The following is a 20,621-nucleotide window of genomic DNA, read 5'->3' on the forward strand; positions in this document are numbered from 1 at the left end:
ATATATAATTTTTTTGGTCTTTTTTAGACAATATCTTGCTATGCAGTTCACTTTGTATCCCAGGCTGATCCTGAACTTGCAACAATCCTCCTTCCTCTGCCTCCCGAGTGCTAGGATTGCAGGTGAATGCCATCACATCTGGCCTAAATATATTTCTTTTTTTTCCTTGTCTTTTTTATTTGCTTATATTTTTATGAGTACATGTTTGCAGGAGATAATGATTATATTTATGGGGAGTTGATACATATACATAATAAATCCTAATTCTTTTTGTTGTTGTTGTTGTTGTTCCCTACCACTCCCATTGCATCAGTAAGAACAAAGCTGGGGAGCTGTAGGTATCCGACAAAGGGGTTAAGACTAAGGGAGCCTGATTTTTGAAGACAGAGGATACCGGACTGCGTTCAGGTGCTGACCTTTTCCTGTCTTTGGGGGGAAAAAAACAAATAGAGCCTCTGTCTCACAGGTACTACCAAGTGGAGACTTGTGACAAGGGCTCCCCAGGAGAGCAGGAGCCTCTCAGAGAACGGAATGGAAGCGACCTGGGGCTTCCGGGAGTCTCTGCATGGAGGGAAGTCACGCTGGTATGAAGGCCTCTAGTGGGAAAGCAAGGACGCAGGGCATGAGACGCGGGTTCCCGCCACAGCCAGGATGGGAGTTTCCCACCGAGGCCCAGGCACTCCCTGCGCCAGCCCTGACACACTCTGACAACAGACCCTGGCTCCAGCAGGTCTGGCCTGGTGGCAATAGGAGGTGAGGACTTCGCCCCGCGCGCACGCAGAGCAGTGTCAATAACCAGAGACCGAGCGGTAACAACTTCCGGCTGTCCCAGTCCAAGTGCAGCTCAAGGGCGCAGCCGTGAGCCGTGCTGGTGTCCGAAATGAGCCAGAAGGGGTGGGGCTGGCAAGGTCCTGTTTATGCTTCGTGTAGTATGTGTCAGAATAAGAGGAACCCGGCACAGCAAACTCGTGAGTGTTCTTTTTAAACAAATGCCTGGCAGGAGGCTAAGTTAAAAAAAAAAAAAAAAGAAAAAAAAAGTTAAAAATCAATCAAGTGATTTAAAGAATGCATTAAATAGCACAGTAGCACTCCGCTGTGTATGAATACCACGTTTATTTTATCTACTCATCTGCTGATGGGTAAAGAGGCTGTTTCCAAGATTTAGCTATTATAAATTGTGTGGCTGTAAACATGGGCGCTACTCGGCCATAAAGAGTGATAAACTCGAGGCATTCCTGGGTAAATGGATGCGCACTGAGACCGTAATTTTAAGTGAAATAAATCAGACACACGAGCTTCAGTGTCACATAGTTCCTCTTATAAGAGAAGCTCCCAATATGCATAAAGAGCAAAATAGTATATAATAGGAAGTAGGACGCTCTTTTTCAAATGAGAAAGGGAACAGGGATGGGGTTTAGAAAAGGAAAGGGGATTAAGAAACAGAATTGAAGAAGAATATAGAAATAGAGGTTATGTACCTGGAAGGGGTCGAAGGAGCAGGGACTACTCCGCAGCACCCCAAGGCTCTAGTCTCACCCAAAAGACAGGGAGGCAAAGTGGGCCTGGCTTGGAGCTAAGGACACAGGAAGGGGTCCCCCGGTAGCCGCTAGGGCCCTTGAGAGAGTGATCTGACCTCGCTACTCTTTAGCCTCTCTGGGTTCTCAAACATCGGGGAGCACTAACATCCCTCCAGGTCTCCCCAAAATGCAGGCTGCCAGGCCCCTCACAGGAGTGGTTTGGTTCCCACATTTCCGGGTGAGAGCCCAGAATTTGCCTTTGTAACAGGTTCCCAGGAGATTCTGGTGTTGCTGCCTGGGGGCTGCGCTGTGGGCATCATTATCATAGCTGTTCAGGATAGTGAGCGGAGATTAATTAAGGTGAATTACATAGAATTGTGTAACACACAGTGAGCGCTCAACAAACATTAGTGCCAGAGGGCTGGCCAAAAGCTCAGTGGAGTAAAGCGCCTGCAAGCAGGCACAAGGGCTGGGGGTTTGATCCCCGGGCCTGCCATGCCAGCCCCGCCCCTGGGGTGTGCTGAGATGGCAACTGATACTGGGCATGGTGGCCCGCATCTGTAACCCCAGCTCTTGAGAGGCTGTAAACAGGCAGATCACTACGAGTCCAATCTAGTAGTGAGACCCTGAACACCCTGTAGACCCTTCCCTAAAATTAAAAAAAAAAAAAAAAGAAAGAAAGAAAGAAACAGTGCCAGATAATCTAGCCCTTTAGATTCCTGACAGATGTGTCAGAAAAAGTACACCTTTAAGCCAGCACTGAATGCAACGCCTGCTACACCATTTCCCTGCTCTGTCTCCTGAGACAGTAGGGGACGCCATGGTGGGACAATGATTGGACCAAAGACTGAACCAACAAAATAAGCCTCCAGGTACAGTAAACTGTCACCCTTTGTAGCATAGCATATTTCAACAGACCCATCACAAGATTCTAATAAAACTACTGGAGCAGAATGTTTGCATGAAATGAGGAAGGAAAAAAAAAAAAAAGAAAAAAAAAACTAAGCCTTTTAGCTTCTCTTGCTCTCAGTCAATTTACGATCACCAATTTCAGAGGTCGTGCTGCCGGACGATCCATTATTAGCTTCACTGGCTTGGCTGTGTGGGTTATGCTAACAGGGCCTGGGTTACTTCACAGCTGCTTCTGCTGAGAACACCGACCCTTCACTCGGGCCTACAGGTGTCTGATGGGCGACTACAGTGGGATCAAGGGCTTGGCCTCTCCGTCTTCCTAGTGAGGGTGTCCCCTTTGCCCTCTTAATCTTGGTGTCAGAGCTCTGCAGAGACCTGTTGATCATTTAAGAAATGTGCCATCCAAAACTGTGGTGCAGGGGCCGCTTTGTGTTTCTCCCAGCTCAGCCTCGTGCTTTCTCAGCAGCACAAGTCCCGAAAGTCCTGCGGCTCTATCATAAGGCCAGGACCTGTATGCAGGATGCTGATCCCAGCTAAGAGAGGAACTCAGCAGCCGCTGAGCAAATCAGACCATGTGTCAGCCCTCAAGCTCAAGGCTGGGAGGTCTTACAAAGGGTGATGGTGCCAGATACCAAAATTTCAATAGCCTGGAGCTAAATGACCACCCAATGGTCCAAATCCTCCACAAAATGAAAAAAAAATTTTTTTTCACAAAATGAAATTTTGTGGAACTGCATCCCTGGCCAGTGGGAGTTATTGGACTTGACCCCACCCAAGCAAACCAATAAAAACCTGCTGCTCTCTGTTCTGTGGGCAGCAGCTTGCTCACTCTCTCAACCAAATGATTGCTCCCTTCAGCCAAAGCCCCAATTTGGCTGAAACACCTCCCCATAAAGCTTTGCAGTTATGTGTGTGCTTAACCCACTCTCATTTCTACTGTCTCTGGGTCTAAAGATTACATTGTTTGCTATCAGGATCCTGTCAAAATCATCTAGCTTCTCTGAGCCCCAGGATTCTCATCTTTTCAGCTTTGTCCTGGAGTCCCTTCTCAGGACAGCTTAAGCTTCCTGCAGGGGCCCAGTGTTGGAGATGCTTTTAGGTCCTCATCTCCATCCAAGAAGCCAATATTTATAATCCCAAAGTTACGTTAATGGAATCCCATCAAGTTGATTCCAATCTGCCACTTTCAATACAACCCACAGCGAAAATAAAGACGCTAAATTATATTTTCAATCATCGGGGAGTCAAGGGGCTCCAAGTCCAGCCACGAAGATGGCTTTCTGGAACCAAGAGAGTGACCCAGGGCCTCACCCGGTTTTTTTCAGTGAAGGAGTGGCTTGAGGAGGATTGACTGAGAATTGTGGGAAGTAGGTGACTACTGTGAGCTGAGCTAGGTGGGTGGCCTACATTTACCTCTGCGCTATGCAGAGAGGATATGCAGAGAGAGTAATCTGCATTATATAGTATCTAATGTTTTGGTAAGTCTGGTGCTTCAGCTTTGGTGTAGCCTTTCAAGCCCCAGGAAGTCATAGCCTCTATCTCAAGGCTCCATCCCAGCTGGCAGCGTGGAGCATTAGCTCTACCGTCCTGTCTCAACCCGGCTCACATTAAAGAGCAGCAGGTGTAGGTTACCAGGGAAACACGCACGCCACCCTCAGAGACTATCACCAGCACCTCAGCTAGACCAATACACATTGCTTAAGGCCAATTGAAGGATAAACAGAAGTCCTAGCCAGCTCTGTACAGAACAATATGGGGAAATAGGGTCAGGCTCAGCCAAAATGGAGACTGTCGCTCTTCTTTCAAGGAGAGCTACTCAGGTGGTCCTCCACAGCCCAGTATACAGCTGGTCCCTAACATCTGTTTGGAAAGTGGAGTGGGGGAATACAGCATGAACGTGAGGGGTGGTGGTCTAACCAAGAGAGGCTCATGGACACCTGGATTTGGTGGCCCCACTTGACCTGCACAGGCCAGAGGTCATGTCAGAGAGCAGACCCAGGCAGGTGTGGACAACAGAGAGCACTGGGGCTGTGGCAAGTGCCCTTCAGAAGGGGAGCCTGCCTCCCTTCAGTGAGACTCTGCCTAGTGTGAGCCTGGTGTTGGCAGACGACCTGTCTGCAGCTGATGTCTTTGCATAAGTGTCATGTGAAATCACCTGGAACCCAGACAGGCCAGGGCTGCAGTAACCAGAGAAGGGACAACTTGGTAGTTGGCTCAGGCTCAAATTTAGAATCCCTGGGCCCCCACCTCTTGCCTCCTACCCCAGGGCCCAGCAGAGAAAGAGGTGAATCCCTGGCATCATTGTGGAAACAGTAAGATGGCGGGCTCCCCAAAGACGCATCAGAAACCACTGGGATCTAGACTGGTATTTAGCATCAGGACATTTATTTCATGTCCCTTTTGTACATGTCCCGGGGCCAGGTGTGGGGGTAGGTGATCAGGCGGGAGTAGCAATAAATAACACGGACAGACAGAGCTCCCTCCAGACAGATGAGGTTAAAGGATGGTGGAGAGGAGCCAAACTGTGGAAGGGGGGGGGTGCTGGTGGGGAGGGGCAGCTGGGGAGGAGGGGGAGGCCAGGCCCCAGGACTTCACTGTCCCCTGCCCCATCCTCTCCTGCCCCTGCCCCTACCACTTCGAGGAGGAAGGGAGCCCGCAGCCAGTGAGGGCCAGCGAGGGTCCTGAGGGGAGAGGCCACTTGGGCTGCCCCCGCTCCCTCACTTGACGCGGATTTCAGCATACTCAGCTAACTCCTCCGTCAGGGTGTAGCTGTCCTTGGTGGGTCGTTTTCCCAAGTCCGAGTGGGAATAGCTCAGGTCCAGTTCTGGGGGCTCCCCGCGAAGGCCCAGCAGCCTCCTCTCAGATCCCACTCGCCTCTCACTCTGTGGGGGAGATAACTTATTAGCAGGACCCTCTCCCCAAATTTCCCCATGCAAAGCCTGGAATGCTTCCAGTCCCCTATCACCCCAGGGTTCAGCTCCATAGTACCAAGCAGCCCTCTTTCTTGAGAAGCTCCATCCCAGAATACCCCAAGCTCATTACCGCATTCCACTCTGGGGCCTTGCCAATGCTGGGGCCCCAACATCACAACCTCCTCATTGCTGAGCTTGGAATCTCCCTACAAAGTCCTTTCCTCCAGGGTGCTGTCTTCAACATAGGAATGTTTGGGGCACAAGGCAATGCAGAGCACCTGCCCAGATTCAGTCTCCATGGTCAGATCTTTCCAAGCTGGCATGTGGCTGCTTCAAGAAGTCGCTCCCCACCTCAATCTGGGGGACCCTGTAGGTGTGGCTCCATTTTCCCATCATGCTTTGCACCCTCGTCCCCCGCCTCACAGGTGCTTGGACACATGTACACAGGACAATGGCCACAGACAGAAGCAGCAGTAATGGGACAGAATAGACAAGGCTGAGGCTGCTGGGAAGGACCAGACTTAACCAGAGACCATCTAAGACGCCTGACAAGGACGCACACATGAACACCATCCCCAAGGCCCAGCATGGGCCTGGAGGCAAGCACACTGAGGCCCCAGAACCTACCTCCTGGGGCTCTTAGTGACATTCCTGGGCAGAGACCTCTCTGGACTATTAGAGAAGGAAATGAAGTCACAGACACAGGCAGGAAGGATTGGGATGCCACCCCCAAGCTCCCGATAACCTCAGCCTGGCACCTCCCCTGCCAGTCTCCAGGGACAACCCAGCCCTCCTCAGTTCCTTCCTGACCTCCCCCCTCTGCCCCTCAGCCTCACAGTCCCTGCCCCGGATCTCAGCATCCCTGGCACCCAGGTCCCTGGCTAGCCCGGGGCCCAGGTCCTCACCTCATACTTCTCTGGTGCCCCAGAGATGCGGAAATCGCTGCTGTACAGGACGTGGGGGTTGTCGCCTGCTGAGAAGCTGGGGCTTTCTGTCACATTCTTTCTGCAGGGCAGGACACATCAGCCTGGTGGGACTCTCAGATCTCCTCTCCCTACCCTTCCTGTGTGCTCCATCCACCTTGGGCTTTGGCCCCAGGAACCCCAGAGTGCCTTCTACCCCTCTCTCTAACAGAGCAAATGAACTCTTCAGAATAAATGGCCTTCTGGTGTGCCTGGCTGTCCAACCCTGTCTGCCCCCAGGGTGCCTGTCCTGATGAAATGGGCAGAGCCATGTTTCTGGAGGAAGAGACCCTGGAGCACAGGTACTCGGCCAGGCCCATCCATGCACCTGGCCAGCAGTGGCACAAGCCCACTCTCCTGAGGGAAGAACAGTCTCAGAGCAGAAGGCGCCCTCCCCACACTGCCCCCCCATCTCCCACTTTCTCAACACCCCTTGGAGCTCCCTATCCCTGGATCAGCCCCGGCAGACACTTACTTTCTCCGTGTCTGGGTGATGTAGCAGACGATGGCGATTAGGATGGCAAAGGCAACCACAGCTCCCACGGGCCCGATCTTGGCCCACATCAGACGGTCTGAGGACAGAGAAGAGCCAGGTACCTCAGGGCTGCTGTGCAAGGGAGCAAGACACCTGGGTTCTCGGGAGACAGGCTGGGTGAGAGTCTAATATTCATACCACTGTCGCATCCTGGCCCTGGCTGACCAACATGGAAGCCCCTGGTTGCACATGGGTGTGATCCCCTTAGTTGCTGGAAGGCCAAGCATGGGCTGAGGAAGAACGGGCAAACCCAGGACCACCCTCCTCCCCAGCTGCAGAGGATCTTCTGCTACTTGACCCACTCTCAGGACCCAAGGGAGTCCCCTACTTCCCTCAGTCCCCACCCCAAGGCCACAGCACTCACGAGCTCCCTGGAAGGGCAGCTCCAGGCTCTTGGTGCCGTAGAGGTTCGTGGAGGTGCAGATGACACGAGGCGGGGCCTGGGCCTGTCCCCGCAGCGTGAGGATGCTGGTGAGCAGGAGGCCACTTCGCTCTGAGTACACAAACTCCCGCTCTGTCTCGTTCACCGTCACATTGCGCGAGGGCAGCTCGAAGGCCACCGATGGCTCAGGGTTGGCTTTCACCACGCACAGACACTGCACTGTGTCACGAGCGGCGGCACAGTGCGACTCCAGGAGGATCACAGGGGCAACTGCAAGGTCAAGGCCAAGACGGAGTGGGCTGGAGCCGGCTGAAGGCCGGGCTGCCAGGGACTCCTTGGCAGGGCGCATGGTCAGGGTGGCCAAGGGCGGGGGTGGTGGCTTCGCATAGGATTCCCAGTTCCCCTGATTCTTTTCTCTGCCCTGATGGAGAAACACAGAGCGCCTTGAGCACTCTGTGACCTAGACAGCTACATGTTTTCCTTACAGGACTGAACCCCAGCCAGGGCCTTGAACATTCCCAGGCACTGATAAAGGTGTTTAGGTGATTCCCCAAAGCACTGAAAAAACCACCAACCCTGCCCCTGAGCCACGCTGAGGAGATCACAGCTTCCCCCGGCCCATCTGTCTATGAGTTCCCTTAAAAAAAAAAAAAAAAAATTGGGCTGGTGAGATGGCTCAGTGGTCTAAAGCACCTACTTAGAACAAGCTTAGTAAAGCACAGGGACCACTGTTCAATCCCCCAGCACCACATGCCAGCCAGCCCCGCCCCCTGGTGGGCTGAGCTGGCCACACACACACACATAAATAAATAATTTTTAAAAATTATTTTAAAAAATTAAGTATTAAACCCAGGGCCTTCACACTGAACTACATCCGCAGCCCTTTTTATTTTTAGTATTTTGAGACAGGGTCTCAGTAAGTTTCTAATTGCCCAAACTGGGCTTGAACTTGCAATCTTTTTTGCCTCAGTCTCCCAGAGTTGTGGCATTACAGGTGTGCCACCACTCCTGGCTCTAATACATGCTTTGGATGGGACCACCCTGGTCTCCAGAGCTCCTATCTTTGGAACCCTAACCGGCCCAGCTTGGGAAGCTTTCAGGTGCTCCCTTGTGGGAAATCCTCCTGCTGCCACTGCTTTTGGGACCACCCCAGTCTCAAAATGGGCCAGGAAAGGACACTATGTCACAGAGGTGAGTTTCATTTTCCCTCTGCCCCATCTCTAATGTTGTTTCCCTTGTTAAACATAAATCAGAGCACTCCCTGCTCAGAGTCCTCTTCAAGCTGTTCCCTAGATCACTTGGAATAAAAGCGAAATTCTCAAACACTCTCCTCACTCTACTTCCTTCCTTTCCAGCTGTACTGGCCTCCTTACTATTTCTCAGGCTCATGGAGTTCCTTCCCACCCCGGAGGCTGAGAATTCCTCATTCCTCCTACAAAATGCCCTGGGAACCTGCCCAACACTCTCTCTCTCTCTCTCTCTCTCTCTCTTTCTCTCTCTCTCTCTCTCTCTCTCTCTCTATTTGTTCTCTCTCTCATTTGCTCTCTCTCATTTGCTCTCTCTCTCTCTCTCTCTCTCTCTCTCTCTCTCTCTCTCTCTCCTCTCTCCCTTCCTCCACAGGAAGGTCTTTATGCAGGTGATAGACCTCCATGGAAACCACTCCGCTCACTCCCTGCCTAGCTCCTCTCTCAGGGTTGCTTTCAAGGACTCACCCACCCCATGGCATTGGTCCTCATTGCCATCAGGGTGGGGTCTCGCTCCATCTCCTCTCCTCCCCACACTCAGAAGGGACAAGCTATGAGACTCTTATGGCTGCAGGGTCTCCCATGACTGCTGCCCCCTCCCAGTACCTGCTGTCCCCCCTCAGTCCACCGAAGATGCCCCCAACTCCCTTATTCTCTAGGGGCCCTTGAACTCTGGCCCTCTCTGCCTCACGGGATGCCCCACCACCATCAGCACCAAACACCACCCTCTGCCTCTGCTCACACTGTTAAGCTTTGCTTTGCTTTGATACTATTTAATTTCAAAAACAGTATTGGGATGTTTCTTCTTTCATTTTCAAAAACATGAAATTATATTAAAATATCAAAGATTGCTTTTTAAACTATCTTTCTTATTCCTCCTGGACAGTTTAGCACCCTTCTCTGTCTGCCCTGGACTGAGTCCCGGATCTCCAACAGTTCTGGTGTAAATCTATTTACAAAGTCCCTTGGCCTGCTCACTCCATCTATTTTTAATTGTCAGCAAAAATGACTGCATGAACGGCGATGAGCGAGGAAGTCACAGGAGCAGATATATCATGCCAGTGATGATTCTAGTCAGAGTTTCAGGGCATGCATTTCTAAGTCTACTAAATTAAAAAAAAATGGCAGGCTCTCCGTACTGTCTAAACACATGTGCATCATGTGCAACACTGTCGACCAATCAACACATCTCAGAACAAACTAACACAGCAAACCTGAACTAACAGAGGTTGAACTTGGTCAAAACGCACACTGCTGGCAAGTGTCCACCCTGAACGATGGGGGTGGGGGTGAGGGTGGGGGTGATGCCAACATCCTGCCATGCCTGTGCCTGGTATCTGTGCAGCTTTATGGGCAACCTGAAAAGCTATGAATCGATGCTAGGTGAATCTGTAGAGGCACAAAGGCTCGGGGGTGCCAGCTCTGCCATCTACTGGCTGGGTGAGGCCACTCAGCTGCCCTGCACTGGATAGTTGCAGTTAGCTCTATAAACAGAGCTTGTGGTCTTTAACTCCGCAGGTGCCACAGGAAGACAGGTGCAGGAGTGTGCTGTGCGCACGTCGCATCTGCGAAGTGGTTAGGGAGACCGAAACATCCGCGAAGAGGAAACACGTGAAGAAAGCCACGGTCCTCACAGCCGTCTGGCCGGTGAGACACTACCCTCACACCCCTTTTCAGAGGAGGAAACAGAAGCTCAGGCAAAGACAGGTCACTTGCCTGGGATTTTGCAGCAAGAGGGGGACAGAGCTGGGATTCTGACCCAGTTCTGCTCAGTTCTGTGGGGTACTGGACACCAGTAAAACTTTGGTTTTCTATCAGATGGGGTGCCCTTCTCCCCAGTCATGTGGCTGTTAGAACAAAGTAAGCCAGTCCAGGCACCATGCTCGACTAGTTTCCTGCATATCCAAGCACCCAGGCAGGGTGACTGCCTCTGGGGAGGCCCCACATCATGCTGGGCCCTGTCAGCAGCAGGACAGGGGACCCTGCTTGAGGAAAGCCCTGGTGGTTGGGGACACCACCTACCCAGACAGAGAGGACCTGAGAGCTGCACTCCCAGAGAGAGGGCTGGGAGGGAGGCGAAGCAGCCAAAGCTTTAAAAGCTGGGGGGCTGGCAAGATGGCTCAGTGGTCTAAAGCGCCTACTTAGAACAAGCTTCGCAAAGCACAGGGACCGCGGTTCAATCCCCCAGCACCACATGCCAGCCAGCCCCGCCCCCTGGTGGGCTGAGCTGGCCACACACACACACAAAAATAAATAAATAAAATAAATAAATTTAAAAAATAAAATAAAATAAAAGCTGGGGCCCATGGGAGTTTGGGAAGTTCCCTTCTCTGACCAGCCTTCCTAGCTGCATGGCTTTGGGGAATTCCGACCTTTCATTTTCTACTCAGCCAGGGAGATGATGACGCAGTGGCCACAAGGACTTGGCATGATCAGATTTGATACCTGGCCCAGATCAGGCCCAGAAAGTGTTGCTGACCTGCTCTATGACATACAAGGGTGAGGGTGTCCTGGAAACAGAGGTGGAGTGGTGGCCTATGTACACTTTTAGGGCTCCCTCAGACTCCCAAGAGATCCTCTGACTCTTAAGCCTAAGCCAGAGGTAGTGGTGCACTCCTGTAACACCAGCTATCTAGGAGGCTGAGGCAGGAGGATCACAAGTTCCAGCCCAGTCATAGCAATGAAGCAGCTTAACAAAACTCTGTCCCCGAATTTAACGGTATAACAAAGGGCAGGAGTGCAGCACAGTGTGAAGACCGCAATACTAAACAATAATCAAAGAATCACTGGCTTGGGGTGTAACAGGCAGAAGCATAGAGTCATGAGGGGTGCAGCCCAGGATGGCAGGTCTGAAGGAAGCACAATAGTGTCCACCATGATCACTGGAAGCTGTGATGGGGCAGAGGATGGTGCCCGTGACCACAGGGCAGCAGAGAAGTAGGCGGCCTACCATGGCCTGGCCATGCAAGATGGTGCCCCAGGAACCATCTGGAGGCCGTGTCCCAATCATCACTGTGTACGGAGTACTGTGCATGGACCATCTGATGGACACCACGCACTGATCTCACTGAACTTTCTGGCAAAGCCTGGTGAGGGCTGTTGTAGACAGAGTAAGAGAGGCCCAAGAGGTCAAGTTTGAGAGCAATGCCAGAGCTGGGCAGAGCTAAGGAGGAAGCAGAGGAAACTGAAGCACAGAGGAGCTAGCCTAGGGGGAGTTGCTTGAGGAAGGGGAGGAGGAAGGGGACTTGGTTGGGCATGGAGGGTTGGGGGTGGGGCGGAGGGGCTGCCCCTACTGGGAGGTCAGGAGATGCGCTGTCTGCAGGGCCAGGACAGAAGCTCCTTACTGCCACCCATCACACCTCTCTAGCTGCCCCCTCTCTGTTCACGAGCTTGGTGTCTTCTCCATCCCATCCCTCACCTCCCACAGAACCTCGCAGCCCTCAAAGCACAACAAATGACTGTTCGGCTGTTCTCTGATGTCACAGCACAAGGCGAAGTGAGCTCGGGGCAGTACAGAAGCATGGAATCAGATCGTCCGCCTCTGAATCTCAAAGTCTGCCATTTCTTAGCCTGGTGACCTTAGGCGAGTGGTATCACCCCTCTGGAGTTCTGTTGCCTTCTCTGTAGGTTAGGGGGCCAGTACTAGGACCTCCCTCAGGCAAATGTCAAGAAGATAAAATGAGCAGGTCCATAGTGATTCCAACAGCACCAGCTAAATCACAGCGCTCCACAAGGTTAGATTGCAGAGTTGCAGCTTAGGCAGTGGGAAGGGCGGGTAGCCATAGGAGTCCAAAATCTCCTTGACCAAAAGCTCACGCCAGCTTGCAGGGACAGTATTCTCAGTGGGGTTTGTATTCTCTTTCTATGGATTTAGCTTCCCCCCTACCATTCCGTCCTTGTCTGCCGGTAAAGATGGGCAAAGCTGTAACCGAGGTGTCCTTTACCTGTCCCTCTGTCACCAGCAAGGAGGGACGGGTACTCACATTCCACAGACACGTTGAAGGCAGTGGCCCTCTGGCCGTACTGGTTCTCGGCCACACACCAGTACTCCCCGTCATCCTCGGGTGTGACTGCCGGCAGCTCCAGCTGCAGCTCGCTCTCATAGATGACCGTGGCCAGGATCTGCTTCTCCTTGAAGATGGTGAGGATAGGGTCCGGTTTACTCTGGGTGGAGCACAGGATGGACACCGTCTCCCCCTCCACGGCCACCATGGTTCCATTCACTGTCGGCTTCCAGGGTGCATCTGAGGGACGGGACAAGTGGCTGTTGGTCAGAAACCAGGTTACGTTGCTGCCTGTGTCAGCCAACTCCCACCCCAAAATGTGAGCCCTGGCCGTCCAAACCTAGCACACACGAGGATGGCCCATGGGAGCCCAGTCCTGGCTGCCTTGTTCACACAAACACTGGTTCTCCAGCTAGAATCTTCTCCTCTGGAGCTGTGTACTCCTTCCCACCTGTGTGTGGACTCATGTCTTAACCAGAGAGACTTTGTTTTCTCATCCAGAAAACAGGCCTAATGATAATTCTAATAGCATTCAGCATTCCCTGAGAATCTGCTGAGTAACAGGCACTGCTCTAGGTTGAATAACGGCCATGTGAACAGATAATATATAAATAAATACAATATATTTGCACAGTGGGGCTAACCACTGTGCAGAAAAACAAAGGATTGGAAGGGGAAATCAGGGGTGATACAGTATTAAACAGGATGAAGAAGGCAGGCTTCTGAGAGACTAGAAGGAGGTGGGCAGATGTCTGGACAGGAGCTTATCTGCAAAGTCCTCAAGAAGTACTGAGGAAGGGGCTGGTGAGATGGCTCAGTGGTCTAAAGCAACTACTTAGAACAAGCTTAGCAAAGCAGAGGGACAGCGGTTCAATCACATGCCAGCCAGCCCTGCCCCCTGGTGGGCTGAGCTGGCCACACACACACACACACACACACACATAAATAAATAAAAATTTTAAAAAATTCTTAAAAAAAAAAAGAAGTACTGAGGATACATTAGCTATGCCATTGTGGCTACTGGGGCACTTTGCCTCAATAAGTAATTATGAATGAATGAGTGAATGAATGAATGAATGAATGGCCTCTGCTTGGCTCCTGGCTGAATCCAGTTCTGCCAGCACTCCCACCCTGTGCCCCATAATGTCCCTGTACACAGAGCTGGGTAAATCCTGGAGTCCCCTTAATTTGGTAACAGAATGACAGCTGAGTACAGTGGTACAAGCCCATAATCCCAGCAGCCTCAAAGGGGGAGTCAGGAGGACCAGCAAATTGGAGTCCAGCCTAGGCAAACTAGTGACTTAGTAGGAAACTGTGTCTCAAAATCAAAAATTTTAAAAAGGCATTTAGAGTCAAGTGTGGTAGAGCAGACCTGTAATCTCATCACTTGGGAAGTTGAAGCAGGAGGATTGCTGTGAGTTCAAGGCCTGCTTCAGCTATATAGTGAATTCAAGGCTAGTCTGAACTATAAAGTGAGACCCTGTTTCAAAAATGGGGGAGGGAACTGAGGATGTAGCTCAGGTGAAGACCTTGGGTTCAATCCCCCATCCTGGGAAGAAAACTGGTCTCTCTGTCTGTCTCTGTCTGTCTGTCTGTCTGTCTCTCTCTCTCTCTCTCTCTCTCTCTCTCTCTCTCTTTCATACTGGAGATCAAATCCTGACACACTTTAACTACTGAGTTACACCCTCTGCCCTTTTAAGTCTTTTTTTATTATTATTATTATTTTGAGACAAAATCTTGCTAAATTTCCTAGGCTGCCCTCAAATCTGTAATGTCGTTGCTGCCCTCAAATCTGTAATGACAGGAATGTGCCACCTTGCCTAGCACAATGGCACTCATTTTAAAATGCAGATTCCTGGGCTGGGGTAACTGGGTATAAAGTGTGAGCTTTCTATGGCTAACACCAGGGGAAAAAAGAAAAAGGAGAAAGGGAGGGGACAGGAGAAAAGAGGAGGGAGGGAGACAGATTTCTGGAGCCAGGGCCAAAACTAGGCTCGGACCAGTCAGGGGCAGAATCTCTATTCCATTGGCTCTCCTAAGTGGCAAGGACCAACTGCCTATCTTCCAACCTTGTCCTCTGGCTCACACCAAATGCACACAAGTACCCGTAGTAGGAATGAAGAAACACTGTGATGTCAGGCTTTCACAGAGAGCAAATTGGTCAAGCAATGGCCGTGACTCATCCTCATGGCTGACACTGACAAAAGGATGTACAAAGGGCGGTACAGGGCTACAGGATAAATCCTGAGAGTACTTGGCTGACCTTATCAGATAGAAAAGTTACATTTCTAGTTATATAGGTCTTGCTATAACTTGGTCTTAATCATCCAGCAGAAAAGTATAAAAATGAGATATACAAAGTAAAGCCATATTAATACGATGAGCTGTAAAAGGCTCAAGTCAATAACTTCTGAGGATAACCCACTAATATTATAGACTGCTGGACAGTGTTAGATTGTTTAGATGAATTCAAACACCTATAGTATTTAGATGCCAATAGAACATTCACCTCTGACAGGACAAAAAAAAAACAAAAAAAAACAAAAACAAAGGATACAAAGGAAAGATCATTTTGTATTTATATATACAAAATAGGATAAATTTACAGCTACTTTTGCTTACTAACAGGATATTCTGTTTGGACAGAATATACTGTCTGCTTCTTGTACTATGGATAACCACTAAGAAGATAACAATGTACCGTGTATTGGTTATCAAAACTGTCCTATTTAAAAAAAAAAAACTGTCCTATTAATCAGCTGTGAACTGTCTCATTCATATTTGTTTCTCAATAAAAATAAATAATTAGGGCTGGTGAGATGGCTCAGTGGTCTAAAGCACCTACTTAGAACAAGCTTCGCAAAGCACAGGGACCACGGTTCAATCCCCCAGCACCACATGCCAGTCAGCCCCGCCCCCTGGTGGGCTGAGCTGGCCACACACACAAAATAAATAAATAAATAAATTTTAAAAATAAATAAATAAAAGGAAAAAAAAAAACACCATGATGGCCACCCTTCTCTCCATTTTGTCCCCACGGTGTTTACGGCAGGTCCCCTTGCCCCTTATCGCCCCTGCTGAGGTGTGTGGCAGGACAGGGACTCACACATGACGCTGAGCTCCACGGTGCTGTTCTCCTGGCCATAGGAATTCTCTGCCAGGCAAGCATAGACGCCATCCTCTGCGGGGGTCACCTCCTCCAGCTCCAGGAACAGGCTCTCTGCCACCGCCTCCCGGAGCACCATCCCATCCCGCATCCAGGTCAGCAGTGGTAGCGGGTTGCTGTCTGCCCCACAGAATAGGCTGACGTGGGAGCCCTCGATGGCCTCCACCGAAGTGTTCATCTCCACGATCACCGGGGGGTCTGAGGCCAGCAACACGGGTGAGTGGGCGGGCAACGTGGCACACTGGCCCCGCCCCCGGCTCTCTCTGACCCCGCCCCCAGCTCATTCTGGCACCGCCCACAGACCGGCCCAGTCCCGCCCAGGCCCCGCCCCTGATCCCGCCCCCCCGGCCCGCACCCTGGCTCACACTTGACGTCCAGGCTGGCATAGCCCTCGAACTGCAGGGTGGTATTCGGGAAAGCGGCCTGGCATCCCAATCGGTGGCCGTTGGCCTCCCTAGTGGGCACGAAGTGCAACAGCGACACCAGCACCCAGGTGCCCTCGTCCTCGCGCAGCCGACCCAGCACCGTCGGCTCCCCTAGTCCTTCATGGCCCAGCCAGGTCAGCTCAGGCCGCAGCTCCGGGCAATTGTCTGGCACCATGCAGCTGACCTCCACTTCCTTCCCTGCCACCACCTCCGGGGGAACCACAATGTTGGGGGTGTCTATGTGAGGGAGTGGGGAAAAAGAAGAGCGGAGGAGTCAGCATTGGGCTGCTAGTTGCCCCCACCTTGTCTGACTCGTCTCTTGGCCCTTCCTATGTGCCCAGCCAGTCAGTTCCCCAGCCTTCTTATCTCTTGACTATCCTTCACCCAGAAGCCCCCACACATCTGACCAAGTGCAATAGGTCATCAAAAAACCCAGCAGCTTAACCTCCCTGTCCTTCTGACAGGGCTAGAGAGCAGGTGTGGCTATTGTGTTCATTTTGCAAATGGGAGACTGAGACCATGTGAGTTTGGAACCTGTCACTCTGGCTCCAGCCTCTGTGCTATGGACACTACACAATAGTCCCTGAAAATTCTCTCTCCAGTGCTTGCTTGGATTTACCTGTTGTGCATGTGTGTAGTTTATGTATATGTGCAGCACATGTATCGGCTGTATGTGTATTGTGCGGTGGGGGGGGGTGTGTGCTTGTGTGGTTTCTTTCTACACCAGGACTGTGATTTGGTTCCTCTTAGAGGAGCCTGAATCTAAGAGCATCCCAGCAGGGTCCCTCAGAACTTAGGTAGTAGGAACACCTGCGGTGAGGCTGTGGGCTCCATTTTGATTGCCAAAATTACAGTGCATGGGCCTTGGCAAGTGCTCTACTATGAGCCACATCCCAGCCCAGGATATATATATATATATATATATATTTTTTTTATATTTTTAATCTAAATCAGCAGCCAATATTTAAAAATTAGGAGATTACACTGAAAAGTAAAACCTCATTTTGGAGTTCCTTCAAAATTCCAAATGCCTGACACCAATGGCCCAGTGCTCTGCCAGCCAGAGCTGGGTGCTGGGTGCCAGGCGCTGCCCAGAGCAACCATTCACTCATTGGCTCTAAGTGTTGCTTTTATCTTCATTTTACAAAGGACAAAAATCAAGGTCCCTGGAAATCAAAGAACTTGCTTGAGGTCAAGTAGCTAACGCAGGGATGCAGAGGCCTTGCTCCTGACCCTCGGACACCACTCATCCAGATGTTTCCAGGATAGTAAAAGCAATCATTTTCCTCTGAGGGGAGCCAGGCTATCTGGGGCCTGTTATCTACGTGGTCTATGGGAGCACTGGAGTTTGCACCCCTAACCGCACTAAACCCCTTGTACTGCCATCAGAACTCCTGGGAACTCCTGGGACACACTGCCAATCCCTGGCCCACCCCAGCGCTGCCGCTACCCCACCCCCACCCCCACTGCCAGCATGGCCTCTGAAGGACTCACTGATAATGTCCAGGACGCTGTGCTCCGAGAAGGTATACTGGTTGTAGCCTCCTAGGTCCCCGCGGAAGTAATACTTGCCGCCCAGTTCCGGGCTGAGAGTGGTAAGCAGGAGGGTGCAGTTGCGCATGCCCAGGTCTCCCAGCAGGCGGCTGCGGCCCTGGAAGCTCTCGTGGACAACTTGAGTGCGGGACTTGAAGACCACCGGGGGATAGTTCTTGGGGTAGGGACTGTTGAAGTACCACACTCCATGCACCACAGCTGGCCGGAGCTCGTCAGGGAAGTCGAAGCGGCAGGGGATAGAGACGCACGTGCCATCGAAGGCCGAGATGGTTGAAGGCATCCAGGCGCCCCAGTGACCTCCTCTGGAGGCTGTGGGCAACCAGGACCACCCAGGCTGAGAGATGTGCCCCACCCAATGATCCCCTCCAACTCCCAGCACCTGCCACTGGCTTGGGGGTCCTGGGACCAAGGCTTAGGGCCCCCAGCACTCCTCGCCACAGCCATTACCTGAAATCATAATCCAGAACAGAGGCAGTGCCGTGAGGAATATCATTTTGTAGAGCAAGTAAGCGAGCCGGAGCTGGACAGGAAGAGGAGCAGGTCAGAGCCAGAGAAGTGAGAGGGGAGCTTCCTGAAGGGCTCAGGGAGAGACCCTTGCAGAACTTAGTGCTGCTGCTGCTCCCATCTCTGGTCACAAACATGACACTAGCCATGCGCCGGGCCCAGCGCCTCGCTTTGCTACATTAACTCCTCGGATTTCCTTCAGCTAGGTGCAATCATTATCTTCCCTTTATAGCTGAGGTCCAGAGAGAGCAAGTAACTTGCTCAAGGGCACAGAGCTGCTCTAGATAGATAACCATCTTAGATGATAACCAGCGGAGACATTCTGCTCCTGGGGACCTCCAGGAACCAAGGACAGAGCCAAGGCTGGTCAGCAGTAGAGATGGGAAGCAAGGGAAACCAGGAAGAAGAGGTGTTGGTACCCTGCCCCTTACCTCGGGCTCCCTGGGTTGGAAATATCTTCTGGTGCCACTTGGGGATGTGGGTCTGCCAACCTGGAGAAAGTCACACAGGTGCTAGGGCATGGGGGCCTGAGTCCTAAGTGTCCCGCTCTTTAGCTAGCTACTGTGGGTTGTGGGTTGTGCAGAGCCTGCCTATGTGGTCTCTGTTGCCTGTGGTGCCTGGGAGCCTCCCACACAGCCACAAAGCTCCTCTATGGCACTGCTCCCAGCTGAGATTCGGAGGAGCCACCGACCTACTGACCAGGAGGAGATGGGGAGCCTTGCGTCAGGTGGCAGGGTGAGGGGCGTGTTGAGTGGGGTGAAGGAGCAGATGTCCCACGGCAGAGGCCTGGGGGTGGCGGGCAGGGACCCAACCTCATCAATGACTGGGTTTCACAACATCAGCATTCTCAACATGCCGTGTGAATTCCTGCCGCCCTCTCCTACCCTGCAGCCGGCCTCTGGTGTCCCAACCCTCACCAGAGGCCAGTGCCCAGTACAAAAGAACCCTGTTCCCTCAAGGCGAGGGTGCCTCATCCTGGGGGTCCTGGGGTAGGTGGGTTGTGACAGGCGTCGGCGCTTCTGACCAGGCTCTGAGCAGGGTCGGGGCGGTCTCAGGGTTAGTGAGTCCCTGGCTCCCTGCTTCTTGGGTCATGTCAGGATTGGAGCCAGGACTTCCAAGTGGCCAAATTTCTCAGTCTTTGCTGCCCTCTTCCCACGGACACAGATACATGCAGACACATGCAGACCCTGGTATGAAATGTAACAGCCAGGAGCAGCTCACGCAATTGAGACACTGAGGACACTACCAGCACCAAGCCTGTGTGCCCAGTGAGCTGGGCTACCACCTGCTCCACCTCCCTGCTGTGCACCACAACCTGGGCAGACCTAGGCACGGCAGCCAAGATGCACTGTGCCCCCTGTGTGCCGTATTCATGAGGCACAAGGACCTGCCCATGCACATGGGAGTGGAACTAGGGACCCAGGCAGACTCATGGCAGATGTGGTCCTTGTGCCTGCAACAGCAAAGCACAGAAGACAGACGCAGGTGAGGACCAGCCACACAGCCTGGGAAGACATGGGAAACAAGCACGTAGCCCATGCACTCTTCTTTTTTTTTTTTTTTTTTTGAGACAGGATCTCACTAAGCAGTTCGTTCTGGGCTTGAACCCACTACAGAACCCAGGTTGGCCTCGAACTTGCAGCAATCCTCAGCCTCCTGAGGACTGAGATTACAGGTACATGCTACCACACTGAGCGGACCACACACTCTTATCAGGGTTGGACAGGGACTTAAGGTGGGGACTTAAGCAATCTTGGCTATGACCCGGGCCTGCAGCTCTCTAAGAGGTCACAATGCATAAACGTACAGTCTGTTGTAGTGCCGAGTGTTGGAACAGGGAGAGTAGGAAACCACATCTACAGAGTCCCTTTACCAGGGTGTAATGACAAAAGTTGAGAAACATTGATAAAGAATAGTTTGCAAGGGCAGTGTACACACACACACACACACACACACACACCCTGCTATGGACCCAGGTAACAGAGTTTGCCTGTTCACAACTCAATGCCCTCACCACCTCCCAGAATGCAACATGTGGGGCTCTCATCGCCTGAGTATCCTGTGCTTGCCGACCCTAAGCCAGTGCCACTTCATCTGTCTCAGACTTAGGGGCCCCAGGGCAGCTGCTTCCGCAGTGCCCCGAACCACAATGTATGTTAGGAGAGGCCCCTTGCTCTTCCTTCCTGTAGTTTCTTCCCAAAGGCCCATCACTGGCCCCAGCATGGTCCCTGCCCACTTTATAGCAGTCCCAAGCCATTCTGGGCCCTGTCCTAAATCAGTGCTATTTGCAGAGACCTCCCCAGGGCCAAGAGCCCTCCGCCCCTTGTATATGCCCTAAGGGTCACTTGGGCCATCTGCTTGTCCCCCGGTGCTCTGCCCTCCCCGTGCTCAGTCCTTTCCACCTCTGTACTCACTCGGGTGCTCTGGCTTCTGCGCCCTCTGCGCCGGCAACCCTGCTTGCAGTCCCCTGGCCTCCTAGGGTCTAGGCCCCCACTTGCCAGCCC

The 20,621-nt window shown here is 52.1% G+C and overlaps 1 protein-coding gene across 2 annotated transcripts; it reads right to left on the bottom strand.

The window, feature by feature from the left end:
• Positions 1-4,802: 4,802 nt before the first annotated feature.
• Positions 4,803-18,738, bottom strand: Mag (myelin associated glycoprotein). Of its 2 annotated transcripts, XM_004636706.3 has the most exons (11): positions 18,549-18,738; positions 18,061-18,133; positions 17,554-17,922; positions 16,000-16,296; positions 15,575-15,832; positions 12,448-12,708; positions 7,203-7,490; positions 6,779-6,875; positions 6,247-6,346; positions 5,969-6,013; positions 4,803-5,311 (listed from the first exon to the last, which is right to left on the bottom strand). In XM_004636706.3, exons 2-10 carry the CDS (start codon positions 18,104-18,106, stop codon positions 5,981-5,983), a joined length of 1,749 nt encoding a protein of 582 aa, XP_004636763.1. In that variant the 5' UTR covers positions 18,107-18,133; positions 18,549-18,738; the 3' UTR covers positions 4,803-5,311; positions 5,969-5,980. The 2 variants fall into 2 exon arrangements, with proteins under 2 accessions (XP_004636763.1, XP_004636762.1); XM_004636705.2 differs by lacking the exon at positions 5,969-6,013 and having other exon boundaries at positions 5,029-5,311.
• Positions 18,739-20,621: the final 1,883 nt, after the last annotated feature.

Source organism: Octodon degus, unplaced genomic scaffold, assembly GCF_000260255.1.
Source record: "Octodon degus isolate 3935 unplaced genomic scaffold, OctDeg1.0 scaffold00083, whole genome shotgun sequence".
NCBI lineage: Eukaryota > Metazoa > Chordata > Mammalia > Rodentia > Octodontidae > Octodon > Octodon degus.

What these genes read in the sequence shown, in the direction of transcription:
- Mag (XM_004636705.2), bottom strand. Translation starts at nt 18,106, where the DNA reads ATGATATTCCTCACGGCACTGCCTCTGTTCTGGATTATGATTTCAG. An exon ending in TGCCAGCCTGGACGTCAAGT is followed by an intron (nt 15,833 to 15,999) that starts GTGAGCCAGGGT and finishes TGCTGGCCTCAG; the next exon opens with ACCCCCCGGTGATCGTGGAG. An exon ending in CTTCAACGTGTCTGTGGAAT is followed by an intron (nt 7,491 to 12,447) that starts GTGAGTACCCGT and finishes TTGACCTTGCAG; the next exon opens with TTGCCCCTGTGATCCTCCTG.